Source organism: Argiope bruennichi, chromosome 3, assembly GCF_947563725.1.
Source record: "Argiope bruennichi chromosome 3, qqArgBrue1.1, whole genome shotgun sequence".
Classification (NCBI taxonomy): Eukaryota; Metazoa; Arthropoda; class Arachnida; order Araneae; family Araneidae; genus Argiope; species Argiope bruennichi.
The window spans coordinates 18,951,031-18,964,464 of record NC_079153.1 but is presented as its reverse complement, the minus strand read 5'-3'; the positions used below and the strand labels follow the sequence as shown (position 1 = coordinate 18,964,464).

The window sequence follows — 13,434 nt, the reverse complement described above, 5'->3', positions numbered from 1 at the left end:
GTTTCACCCACTACTAGAAATTGGTGGGCAAAGTTGAAATATTCACCACTAATTAGCTAACTCGTGGGTTAAAGTTTTTCTTTTACAATTACACATTTTTATTATCATTTATTTTGAATATTTAAGTTATAATAAGAGTATTTTGGAGAGTAATAAGAGTCATTATTTTCAGCTTCAAGTGTTACATACAAAAATCTGAACTGTGTTGATATATTACAATTATATAAGTTCAATTTTTTATTCCATTTATTTTACATTCAATTTGGAAATTTTTATGAACCTTCTACTATTTAAAGGGCGCTGTGTGCAAGTATTCTTTAGAGACATTCCTCACCAAATAGAGACAATCTTACAGATTGAGAGACAATAGACTGAGTTTCTGCAGAAAATCATTTGTGTATTGCACATTTTAATATTATTATATTTGGTGTTGTTGAATATTTAAGTTTATTTAATATTTTCACAGATATCACTTTATCTTTTTTATGCTTTACATAATCTTGTTCAAAATGATGTTTATATTAATGTAAAGGTAAGGGAAACTTGGGTATCACTTTTAATATGACTTTAAATTTTAATTTTTCTTGCTTGAACACCATTGTAAGGTATGGCTGTGTGTCGAGGGCCCCGACGCACTTCCACGGCTGCAGTGGGGGAAAAATTGTAATGTTATTTTAATTCGAATTTCAATTTAATTAATTAAAAAGATTTTATCTTAATTTAGCCCATAGTAACTTTATTCTAAAAATATGCTCTTATTTCGTTTTCTCTTACCTCGTCGAGGTGTGTAGCAACACTATCTCATTACATATTAGCAGTATGAAAAAATATTTTTCCTATCAATTTCTCAGGTTATATAAGACCAGAGAATAAAGTGTCGAAGTGCTTTTTCCTCATTCCTCTCTGTGATGTTTTGTGTTGTGTGTGTGTGCTTATCGCTTGTACATATGCCTGCTTCTCCAAATGAAATAAAACTATGTCATGAAATCGAAAGTCTTTTCTCTGTCTTCAAAACTGCGTCCTGCTTCACATAAAATAATGCTTATATATATATATATATATTTCTTCAATCCTAATTAATTTCCAAAGCTTTATCTTCATTTAGTCCATACATATCTTACCATCATAAGTTCATTATCTTACTTAAGTCCATTTCATTCTCTTATTTTTTCATCCAATTCCACTTTCTGTTTAATTAATTCAACTAAAGTTGTTTAAAAATTACTGCGCCATCAGTTGGTCGTCAACATGTGTATTGAATAGACTCATTGCCGGAAATCCCATGTTATATAAGACTAATGATTTGTTTCGCGCCCTCCCTTCTTGACTTCTGCATTTGTTCCGCGCTGTTGTGGACGTGCCTAGTACGCTCCTGCTTGTAAATAAATTGCTTTCCCGGAATGGATAGTAAAATTAATCTAAAAATGCAAATTTCAGTTGAATTAATTAAACAGGAACAGGAATTGGATCAAGAAATAAGATTATAAATTTACTATGGACAAAATTAAGATGAAACTCTGGAAATTAATTGGGATTAAATTAAATATTAAAATAACATTATATATATATATATATATATATATATATATATATATATATATATATATATATATATATATATATATATAGCGGTTTTGAGCTCATTCCCATTTTCTTCTCTCTCTACTTTTTCGGGCGAAAACGTCTTACGAACTTGCCCTTTATTTACCAGACAGGAAAATCGGGTACATGGCGAATATTCGCGCCAAGTTGTAACTTTTTGCTGCTGATAAGTCACGAAATGTGACAATCTTCTTCATCATTTTCTAACAAACCTAAAAGCGGAAAAATTGATGCCTCAAAAGTGAAACATAATCCTTTTGCTGCTCGCGCTTTTTGAGGCTTCAAAAACCCAAACCAAAACAATATTAATTTCTCACATGATAAAAAAAATGTTATATTAAAATTAAATGAAATACTGTAATTTAAAACCATTTAAAAATTGCTATCATATTTTATTCATTATTATTTTTTCACTTAATCAACTTTCTTTTAATCGTTGTCTGAAATGATTGTTTTATGTTAACTGTTGTCTTAATCGATGATGTTTGCTTTTATTACATTATGTAAAAAATGTCTTTGAAATAATATTATCTTTTTCCAGATCTACAAAGCAATTTTCGGCCCGTACGAAAACTGTACAATGGTTCTATGCCTGAGCCAGATTTTACAGCCGAAAAGTCGAGGAACTGTACGTTTGAAATCCAAGAATCCTTACGACTCTCCAGCTATCGATCCTAATTACTTCGAAAATCCTGAAGATCTTAAAATCATCGTTGAAGGTAAGTATTCCTTATAAACATTAGAAGTAAAATTAGATCCCTTTAAAATCACCGGCTATAATTTACTTCAAATTCTTTCGTCGAAAAATAATTGCTGAATTTATAGAGGCATTTATAGCGCTCCCTAACTCTATAAAGTTACAAAAAAGAACTAAAAAAATAAATTAGATTAGCGAAAATATACAATTAAAAAAAACATAAGCTGTACCATAATAAAAACACATTACAAAGTTTCATGGAGCTATGTATAAAACTGGAGGACATATTGGCGATTAAAATTATGAGTTTTCCATGACGTAAAAAATGTTTTAGCGCCACAGTGGCCTAGTGGTAAGGTTTCAGGTTCAAGACCCAATTCCGCTGAAGAATCGGGTCTAGTTCACTTTAAATCCGTCGAAACCAAACGTCATCTCGATAGAGTGGCGCAGATGTTTGGAAAAGGGGTGCCAGCTCAGGTGCGGTCCTCGTCATTTGATCGCGGTTCAAAAGTACGAGGTCCATCCCAAAATAGTCTTAGTGTTGCTGTGAAACGCTACATTAATATATCTGAACTGAACTGAATAGTGAAAAATGCTTTTAAAAATAATTAAGTCTATATTATCCTATATTAAAAATGTATTTTTCAATATCATCACACAATTTTCCGAGTTAAGCAATGCCGAAATTTAAGCAACGAAGAAAGAAAACAAAAATATATTATAATAAATAATACAAATACATTATATAAAATAATACAAATTTAAAAAAAAAAAACATACGCTTTGGGGTTGATATGGACTAATACAATTTTGAATTTTCACATAGGGCCCTTTTTAAAATCGTAAAAAGGTCATAATATTAATCGCAACTATTTATTGTAATTTCACAAATAAATTCATGAAATTTTTCCTGTTTCCTTATGAAGCCCCGTTTCGACTACGTCTTGAGACAAGCACATTTCCCCTCTTTCCCCTCTCTTAAGGTTTTCCGGGGGGGGGTTATGTCTGTTCATTTTACCGACAATTTGTGGGAAGTTCCCAACCGCCGTCCACAGGCGGGGGTGGTCTTATTATAGGTCAGTTGGCAGATTTACGACCATATCCGTAGAGGCAACAAGCCTCGGAATGGGGCTTTATTATACAGCGTGCAATTTTATAGTTGGGCTTTTTGACCTATGTCCTTTATTTTTTGAACTACACTGATCTTGCAATAGACATATGTATATTATTCTTTCTATAAGCAACTATCCCTAACGTTGCGAGTTCGATCTTACTTAAAACAACTTCCTCAAGACCATGAAGAGTAATTATAAAAGACCATCACCTAATTAAAAATTTCAAGTTAGTATTTACATATCCAAGATTGACAAATGAAAGGAAATGACACGCAATTTTAAAAAAACTTTCAGTAGTCATTTTGGTAAGGAGAATATAACTGAAAATAGAATCGAACTTTATAAAAAAAAATCATTTCTTTTCTGATGTAGATTATGAGTCCTTAAGAAAATATCGGTATTGCAGGATACTAGTAACTAAGAAGTGAATTTTAAACTTAATTATTTAAGCCATCTTCTTTGGTCGCCACAGATAATATTCTAAAAACTGGCAAATTGTGATGAATTTATTAAATTTGTGATGTTATATTGTTATATGGCCTATTCATATCATCTCTGGACTCAATGCAACTCACTTCTGATTTATCGTCTGTTTCTTTTACAGGGATGAAGACCTGTCAGAAAATAATAACGAGTGAGCCCATGAAGAAAGTTGGAGCCAAACCTTTTGAAACTGTTGCTCCTGGATGTGAGCCATTTGTCGGAGATCTAGATAAATATTTCACTTGCTTAGCTAAAGGTGTGGTTTTAACACTTAGTCACCAAGTGGGGATAGCAAAAATGGGAAATCCCAGAGATCCAACAACTGTTGTCGATCCACTGTTAAGGTAATCAAACGTATTATTTCGTATTAAACCTACGTATTTATATTCAATGCCTATTCTCAAATGAGGAAATATTTTTATGCATACGCCAGGAATTGTTGATTTCATCAAAACAAAGGCAAAATGAAAGATAAAAGAGGAATATTTATATATATATATACAGGGTGTCCAAAAAAAATGTATACACACTTTAAATAATTGTAAATTTGGGGTTTATTGTAATTCGAATAATTTTCAACATGTAAAATATTCTACAAATATCATTCTATTGTCTTGTTATCGCATGTTCTGAAACTGATGTCCTTTTTGCTCCAGACACTGCTGACAACTCGAAGCTATGGAATAGCACACATGATGGAACAATTCCCTTGGGATATTCGTACATTCATGTTCAATGGTTGCCCTCAATTGAACAACTGTTGCAGGTTTATAGACGTCCTGAACAGTTCCATCAGCTTCAAACTTATCTCTAATTCTAGTGATGGTAACTCGTGTAGGTGGTTCTATGTTAAACTCCCTCTTAAATTGTCTTTGCACTTCTACTGCATTTTCATACTTCCTGTAGCATTTTAGAATAAATTTCCTTTCTTCAAATTTAAGTCTGTCTGCCATCACTCGGTTCAATGGGTTCAGTATGTAAAGAAAGAAGAAACAACTTAGTTATCAGCTTCTAAAATGTGTATACATTTTTTTGGGACACCCTGTATATATGCAAAGAAAAATCAAAAATAAATTTAAGGTTCCAAATTTCAATTCTTAGTCTTTAAAACGATTCAATGCTTGAAATTCAGCATGACTCCTTTGATAAATTTTATCATTTTACTATATATTCTGAGCATTAAATCTCTGACAGTCAATCATTATGACCACTAAGGTTCTTGTAAAGTAGTCAAGTTTCGAACTAGAGTTTCAGCATGTGAAAAAGTTCACAATACCGCCGACTGCGGTGCCCTAGTAGTACGGTTTCGGACACTGGGTGGAAAAACAAAGATTCACCGTGTATACAAGCCTGGTGCACGCTTGATCTGATGTTGCCCAAACATCTCCCACTAGTATGGTGCAGAAATTTAGAGAGGAGGTGCCAGCTCAAGTGTCATCCTCGTCTTCTGAACTAATTTTAAAATTACTAGATCTTTCATATAATAGCATAAGATTTATTTTCAAACGGGAAGTTGAAATAACTAAATTAAACAGCCTAACTGTCAGTTGGTATGAAGAAGCGTATTTTGACCTCAACAGAGTCATCTGAATACTGTTATTTTGAATAAAGAAGAGTTATTTCAGATATTACATAATTATCCGTGGAGAACACTTTTATAAAGTTTTTGCTTTCTACTTGAACAATAATGATATAGTTTACCAAATTGCTCGATAAGATATCCCTATTTTTAATCATCCGTGTCTTGTAATGTGAACTACGTTATTATACATAATTTAACTTAATGTAGTTTCTTTATTTTTGATGTTCTCAACTGAAATGTTCGCACATATTTTCAGAGTAAAAGGAAAGAATCTGTTTTCAGCGTAACAGACATTTTGCAAATCTCCTAAAGTAAAGCCATTACAGACGTTTACTCTACAGGCTATAAATTAACTTAATGCAGTTATTTTCCTTTTGATGTTCTCAACTGAAATGTTTGAACAAATTTTTAGAGTAAAAGAAATAAATCTTGTTTTCAGAGTACAAGGAAGTAAACTTGATTTTAGAGCAAAGAGAATGAATCATGTTTTCATTTTAAAAGATATTAATCAGCTGCGTCTCCTAATATAAAAACATTATAGACGTTTACTCTATAGGATATAAATTAACTTTATTCTTTTCCTTTTGATGTTCTCCAATGAAATATTTACACATTCTTTCAGAGTAAAAGGCATCAAAGGCCTGCGAGTTGTGGACGCCTCCATCATGCCCATCGTGCCATCAGGAAACACCAATGTACCAACTATTATGGTTGCCGAGAAAGCAGCAGATATCATCAAGGAGACTATACAATGCCCATATTACGAATACTTGTATTGAGATATTATATATGAAGAGAGAATATAATATGAAATATATATGAATTGACCTCTGAGGGATCAATTTTTAAAATATTTGTAACGAAATCTGTTTTATGAATTAAGAATAAAAGAATTAAAGAACATGTTTCTCGCATCCATTTGATAAGAGAGTCCAATAAAAATTCTTATAAATATGTGGATAACATTTTAAACATTTCCAAATTGAAAGTCAAGTCAGGATATGCACAGAGTCATTTCAAAAATGAAAATTTGTTTGTGTACAAATAAGATAGAATTAATAAAGGAAGAAGAAAAGTTCTTTCTTTGAAAAACATTTCTTTTATCTTTGAAGATTATTTTTCAAAGACAAAACGTGAAGAACATTCATACGTTGCTAACGTTTTATTGTTTCTAAAAATATTGAAATTTTTTCCTTTGTTTGTTCCTTCCTATAGGAACATAGGAACGCAAAAACGTTTTCAGGTAGAAGAATTAAATTTGGTATAAATCCTTTACACCACATTTGTGGATTTCTATCAAAATATGGGCAAAATACATTCAAAGGAAGTCGGTCTGTCCGGTTTCTCGAATGTGAGTGAACTACAAAACGAGTATATCTAGATATATAAAATTCGGAACACAAATCTAACATCAATATTGTATACACTTATCAAATTTTGAGCCAAATTCAAAGAGGAGTCGACCGTCTGTCGGTTTGTAGGCTCAGAAACATGTAAATGTTATAACTAAAAAGTATAGAGAATTTAAATATATTAAATTTTTGAAGTGACGTTTTTATGACAGCAATAGATTTCTCTGACAAGTTTTGCTTCAATCGGTTGGAAGAAACGTGTCTAAAACATACATTCAATTTTCGGGTATTATTGGCCATGCCAGAAATGAATCGACAATTACGCCATAAATGGAGTAAAAAGGCTCGCTCGCCAAAGATCAATATTTCATAACAATTATTCGCTAACACAATATAAGGTATTGGCAGGTATACATCCACGATTCAAAATTTTATACGGATTGAGAGAGATAACAACTTTATTGGAAAGTTTGCGAGAAAGTTTCGGAGTGTCCACTTCCGCTGGTTGAATCGTCATGTTGGCATACAAATCGGCCAATAAAATTCTAAAAATAATTTTTTTCCATATTTATGATATCTTAGACACGAGGTCAACTCATATTTTTTTTGACAGTTATAACATTCTTTCTTTTTTTTCCTTCTTGTACGAGGAATCAAAAAGCGATGAACATTTATATTTTTTTTTAGCATAAAAGTTTATTTATTTGCATCATTCGACACATTCGTGTTGATGTCTTTGCTCATCTCGATTTATTTCTGTCATAAAATCCGTCTATAAACGTCAGTTTTACTAGATCATAAATCTAGTACAGCTTAGACAATGCAAACAATGAACCATGAGGCGGAACAGTTCCAGCTGAAAGGCAGTTGGAGGTTGAAAAAGGAGAAATACTCTGTCTATTCTTGTCTGAAAGATATAAAACAACGAATGAGTACTCAAGATTTACTTTTTTACTATTCAGTTAATTTCTCTTGATGAGCAAGATTTGCACGATTCTATAACAGATTTAAAAGATGAAAAGTAAATATAGGAACGATAGACATCTTATATTAATTTTAAATACTCATTTTGAAATCTTTTTCGTGTTCTCTTATATTTACTTTAGGAAAAATATTTATAATTTCAATTAATAATAAAGTTGAAAGTGTGTGCATATGTCGGCTCTATACTGATCAGGCCGTTTAATCTAAAGGCACAAAATTTGGCACATATACACAAAATAGGATGAATTTGTGCATTTTGGAACGAATTTTTTTAAATTTTTAATTAGAATTCTCATTAGTTAAACTAATTAATAGATTTTGGCCTCCTAATAACCTCCGAAATTATTACATCATTTAAAAATTCAAAACGATCTTTTTAATGGTACTATCCTGCTGCCGTATAACATTTTTTCTTGATTTTAATGAATTTAAAAAAAAATATTTTTAAGTATATTTTAAAACAATATATTTGATTGTTGAAGTGAAATTCAAATCGCTTTCTATGCTGCAACAGATATTTTGCCCTAATTTTTTTTCCATTGTTGATGATTAAGATATGAAGATTCTGCTTACTGTTCCTCAATGGATAGATTTCCGTATAAGGAATGCTTTTGATAATTTTTTGAAATGTTTTGTATTAAAAAGGAACTGTAAGATTTAACTTCGAAACTAAGAAACGTCCAAAAACATTTTTCAAATAAACTCATTTTTAATACTGTTGCTCTTTTTCACGATGTAATTAGATATATATTAACATTCGAATATCTGATCCACCCTGAATCAGAAGGAAAAATCTGAATGACCGGAACGCTACAACAACGTAGGTGGGAACTGTGGTGAGAGGCATCAACGGTCACATTTCAATAACTCCAGTAGGAGGCAGATCCCATCATCACTGGGGATATTAAATCATCATGCCCTAAGCTTTTCATCCTTATTTTTGAGGTGTCCCTCGGGGGAACTCATTGGATGTATAAGGATATGAACTAAAATATGGAGAATGAAATCAAAATAAATCCAAATAAAACAAAAAAAATCTACTTAATTACTAAGTAAGTTAAATAAAAAAAATTTTTTTGGACTTCTTTCAAACAACGTAAAGAAAAAAAATAACAAAAATATTTCGAATGACAAAGGATATAATTTTAAAAGCAAAAACATTTATTAGAAAATCAGAAAAGCACTTATCAATTATAAATTCTTACTTGAATATTTGAAAGTACAAATGATGGAGTAAATTTGAAAGCAAATTGGCAAGGGCTTCCCAAAAAATTGTTTTGAATATTCCTAATGAATGCTCCTTTGAATTCTCCTAAGAAATACTACTCGAATGCTCCGAAGAAATTTACTATATACCTCTTCCGAATAAGATACTTTTTTGTAATACATTCTTTTCATATATTTCGTATATAAGAGAATACAATATATTATTTCACAGCATACTAAGTAAGCAGTATATAGTAGTAAACTAAAGAATATCAGTTAATGAATCAACCACACAACACATTTCGTCTATCTAGCTCAATTCGCTTTCAAATTATCAAATTTATGTACAGACGTAATTCCAAAAATGTCTTCTCGGATACAGGAAATTTTGAAATGTAAAGATCAGCCAAAATCATCGCGAGGAAAAGTGTTTTTTTAATGGTTACAATACTTTCGTTTTGTATATTTCGTATATAAGAGAATACAATGTATTATTTCTCAGCATAAGCAGTTTTTAGTAGTAAACTAAAATATAGCAGTTAATGAATCAACCAGAAACAAATTTCGTCTATCTAGTTCAATTCGCTTTTAAGTTATCAAATTTATGGACAGACATAATTCCAAAAACGTCTTCATGAATACAGAAATTTTAAAATGTGAAGATCAGCCAAAATCATCTCGAGGTCAATTTTTTTTTATGGTTAAAATACTTTCTTTTTAATACTTCGTATATAAGAGAATACAATGTGTTATTTCACAGCATACTAAGTAAGCAGTTTTTAGCGGTAAGCTAAAGAATAACAGTTTATGAATAAACTACACAACAAATTTCGTCTATTTAGCTGAATTCGCTTTTAAATTATCAAATGTATGGACAGACATAATTCCAAAAATGTCTTCCCCGATACAGGAAATTTTGAAATGTGAATATCAGCCAAAATCATCTCCAGGTTAAGTGTTTTTTTATGGTTACATTACTTTCTTTTCGTATACTTCGTATATAAGAGAATAAAATGCATTATTTCACAATATACTAAGTAAGCAGTATTTAGTAGTAAACTAAAGCAGCGATTCTCAACACATGAGGCGCGCCAACCTCGGGGGGCGCGAGCCCACTAGAGGGGGAGGTCGAGAATATCAAAGAGAAAATATAATTTAAAAAAAATGATTAACTGACTGAAAGGAAAGCACACATACACATTGGAAACAAAATACATCTCGACATATTTAATAACTTATTGAAGTAAAACAACTTACTAAATCAAAACTTATTTAATCAAAACATACTAAATTAAAAACAAATTTAATAATTATCAGTGACTTCCGTGGGCCTGTCTTTCAGAGCAAAGTTTTTAGAAGGAAGGCTTAGTATTAGAAATAGCCACTCTCAGTTCTGTTTCTATATTTTGTCTTCAAAGAAGCAACAGCAGAAAATCCAGTTTCACAAAGGTAGGGTGCTGAATGGTAATAGAATGTGAAATGTCTTTGTTTTTAGTTAAAAAAAATCAACTTTACTCCTGCCCAAAATTCAAATAGTGATTTATGTTTAAATTGTCTTTTAGTTTCGCCACTTGTCGTCAAGTCTATGAATTTTTCTTCCTCATCAATTGAGAGTCCTTATGAAATGGTTCTCTAATCCACCCGCTATCAGTTTGTCGTCAGCATGAAAATACTTTTTGAAATTCTTTGCCAGCATGGCTAAATGATTTTCAGTGGTTACAAAAACAACTTTTTCATGTTCTTCTTCAGCCTTATAAGTTTTAGTACAATCATCCACAATTACAAACGTTGTTAGGTTTTTTGCGTTAAATTTCTGCTCCACGATTCCAATATTCTACAAAAAGCATTAACACGATTATCCAACATATGTGTATTTGCTCCTTGGAGTTGAAGATTCAAGTTATATAATTTTCGAATACGCCGACCAAGTACCACAATTTCATCACAAATGAACTATTGCGAAAATTATCGGCCTCCTGTTTGTTTTCTTCTTCTAGGAAATGGGGATTTCTTCTCTTAATTCATAAACACGTTACAAAAATTCCCAACGTGATGATCATCTTGCCTCGCAATAAAATAGTGACACTGAATGTACTGAAACCATTTCTTTACAAAGTGCGAAAAAGATTCGCGATTTCAGGGGTCTCATTTTTATATAATGTACTACGGTTACAACCGTAATTAACACAATATTCCAACAAGGACTCGATTCTTTCAGCCAAAATCGTCTCGAGGTAAACTGTTTTTTTTTATGGTTACAATACTTTCTTTTTGTACACTTCGTATAGAAGAGAATAAAATGCATTATTTCACAGCATACTAAGTAAGCAGTTTTTAGTAGTAAACTAAAGAATACCAGTTAAAGAATCAACCACACAACAAATTTCGTCTGTCTAGCTCAATTCGCTTTTAAATTATCAAATGTATGGAAAGACATAATTCAAAAAATGTGTTCATCGGAAACACTGATTTTCAATACTCATATATCTCTAAGACATTTTTTTTTTTTTTTGTAGATTTTGCTTACGAGAATTATAAAATGATTAGATGTTTTTCGTCGCAAACTAAAGAACAACCGATTACTGAGAAGGCACGATAAAATGTTTTTGAAAATAAGCAACCACCGCCAGTCCAAATACAACCACCGCCGGCTAAACGTCAGCTGTATTTAAATTATGAGACAAGCACGCATTCCATTGAATTGCGTTAGCAGTTTTCGCTTTGGGACAAAAACATAATGAAAGCGCGTCTGAGTATTCCTTTTCTTTTCTTTTTTTTGTATGCTTATAACAGTGAAATCACTTGTTTTAATAGACATAGTGGCCTTCTATGAAAAATTACACAAAAGCGCAACAACTGATTTTAATATGCAGACGTCCCTATATATTAATCCTTTTTGGGATTTTTAAAGTATAGTTTTATTCAAGGTCATATGAAACAGTCAAGAAAGATCCGCTGAAACACGTTTCAGTAAGTACCAATTTTGCACATGTTAAAAACTTTTTGTATTCTATTTATTAGTGTTAAGCATCCAAAAAGCAACTGATTGAAACAAAATAAAACATAATGTTCGAATTAAAACATGGCATTCAGGAGATAGAAACTCCTAAATAAGATATATTATAGTTAACGACTAGTTCATTCTTAGGTATTTTATGCTGGTAGAAGTTATAAAGTTTAGGATTTGAATTGCATTTATCTCCATTTATAATTAGATTTAAAATCAACAATAAATTTTGGATAAATTTCTGATTTCTTATTTAAAGGATATTCAATAATATCGTTGACTATTTTCTAAGTAGTTAATATAAAATGGTGTTTATATGTCTCTCTAGTTAGAGAAACTGAAAGAAATAAATTTTTAAAATTAATTTATTACTTTTCATTTGAGAAAAAATGCATTCTTTTTTAACTATCGTTTTGAATAAATGAATTATCAATGTCTACGAATTATTCACTGTACCGCAAAAGTGTTAGAATAATATTTTCTTAATCCAAAACATAATTTCAAGAATCGAACAGGACAAAATTGTTTATTAAATGAAATCTACAGACCTTTGATAATGAGCTTGTTGTCTAGAAATATCGCTTTTCTATTGTTAAATTATTAATACAAAATGAATAATTATCTAAAATTGTATCTTTGCTGTTAAATAAGACCAAAAAATATTAATTTAAAGGTGTAAATGTATTGTCTTATTTCATATCTGCTTTTGAAATAATTTTCAGATCTTAACAGTGTTAAATATAATGCCGAATTCGGTAATTATTGCCTGAAGAAATTTAAGTTTGCCAGCCATGCTTTTTTGTTGTCTAAAGAAAGCCTCATTTATAAAAAGTAACTGTCATGATTCCCCAAATAATAAATTTTGAGAAGAATCAGAATCTGTTTTCATTTATCTTACTGAAATATGTAAAAATATTATAATAATTGCGAAATTAAAATGAAACTAAAAATCTGTAAAAAGATGAAAAAGAAATTTCAGTTATCAATTTATATCTGTAGCGAAAAAATATTTCTCTGCTCAAAACTTATGAGATAAAATAAAAATCAATTTATTCATTGAGCTTGAATCGAACAGCAAATTTTAAAAGCATCAGACTACAGGTAAGTGAAAACTTTGCTTTAACTTCGACATTCTTATGAGAATCGTTGCTGGCTGACTTTTCCTCATCCTTAGTCTAAAAAAATACTTTGTGAAACCTCGTAAATTTAAGATAACGATTAGCATTTCAAATCTGATTACAGAAGTCACTCTAAAAAAGGTTTTAGAGAGGGTTGTTACGAAATTACTTTTTACATATTACAACGTATTTCTCATGATATGAAGAATTTTATTTCATTTACGAACTAAGAATTCCCGCAACACGAGCTCATTCAATCAAATATTATGATTAAAGATTAATCAATAT

At 30.8% G+C, this 13,434-nt stretch overlaps 2 protein-coding genes across 2 annotated transcripts in view; both read left to right on the top strand.

The window, feature by feature from the left end:
* LOC129962765 (glucose dehydrogenase [FAD, quinone]-like) overlaps positions 1 to 6,258 on the top strand; it is a 35,351-nt gene extending 29,093 nt beyond the window's left edge. Inside the window, exons 9-11 of the mRNA XM_056076761.1 lie at positions 2,144 to 2,321; positions 4,019 to 4,241; positions 6,102 to 6,258. Of these exons, the coding sequence (XP_055932736.1) occupies positions 2,144 to 2,321; positions 4,019 to 4,241; positions 6,102 to 6,258 (558 nt within the window). The remainder of the gene's footprint in view (positions 1 to 2,143; positions 2,322 to 4,018; positions 4,242 to 6,101) is intronic.
* Positions 6,259 to 11,744: 5,486 nt separating this feature from the next.
* LOC129963714 (glucose dehydrogenase [FAD, quinone]-like) overlaps positions 11,745 to 13,434 on the top strand; it is a 51,867-nt gene continuing 50,177 nt past the window's right edge. Inside the window, exon 1 of the mRNA XM_056078236.1 lies at positions 11,745 to 11,991. The gene's annotated coding sequence lies outside the window, so the exon portion shown is untranslated. The remainder of the gene's footprint in view (positions 11,992 to 13,434) is intronic.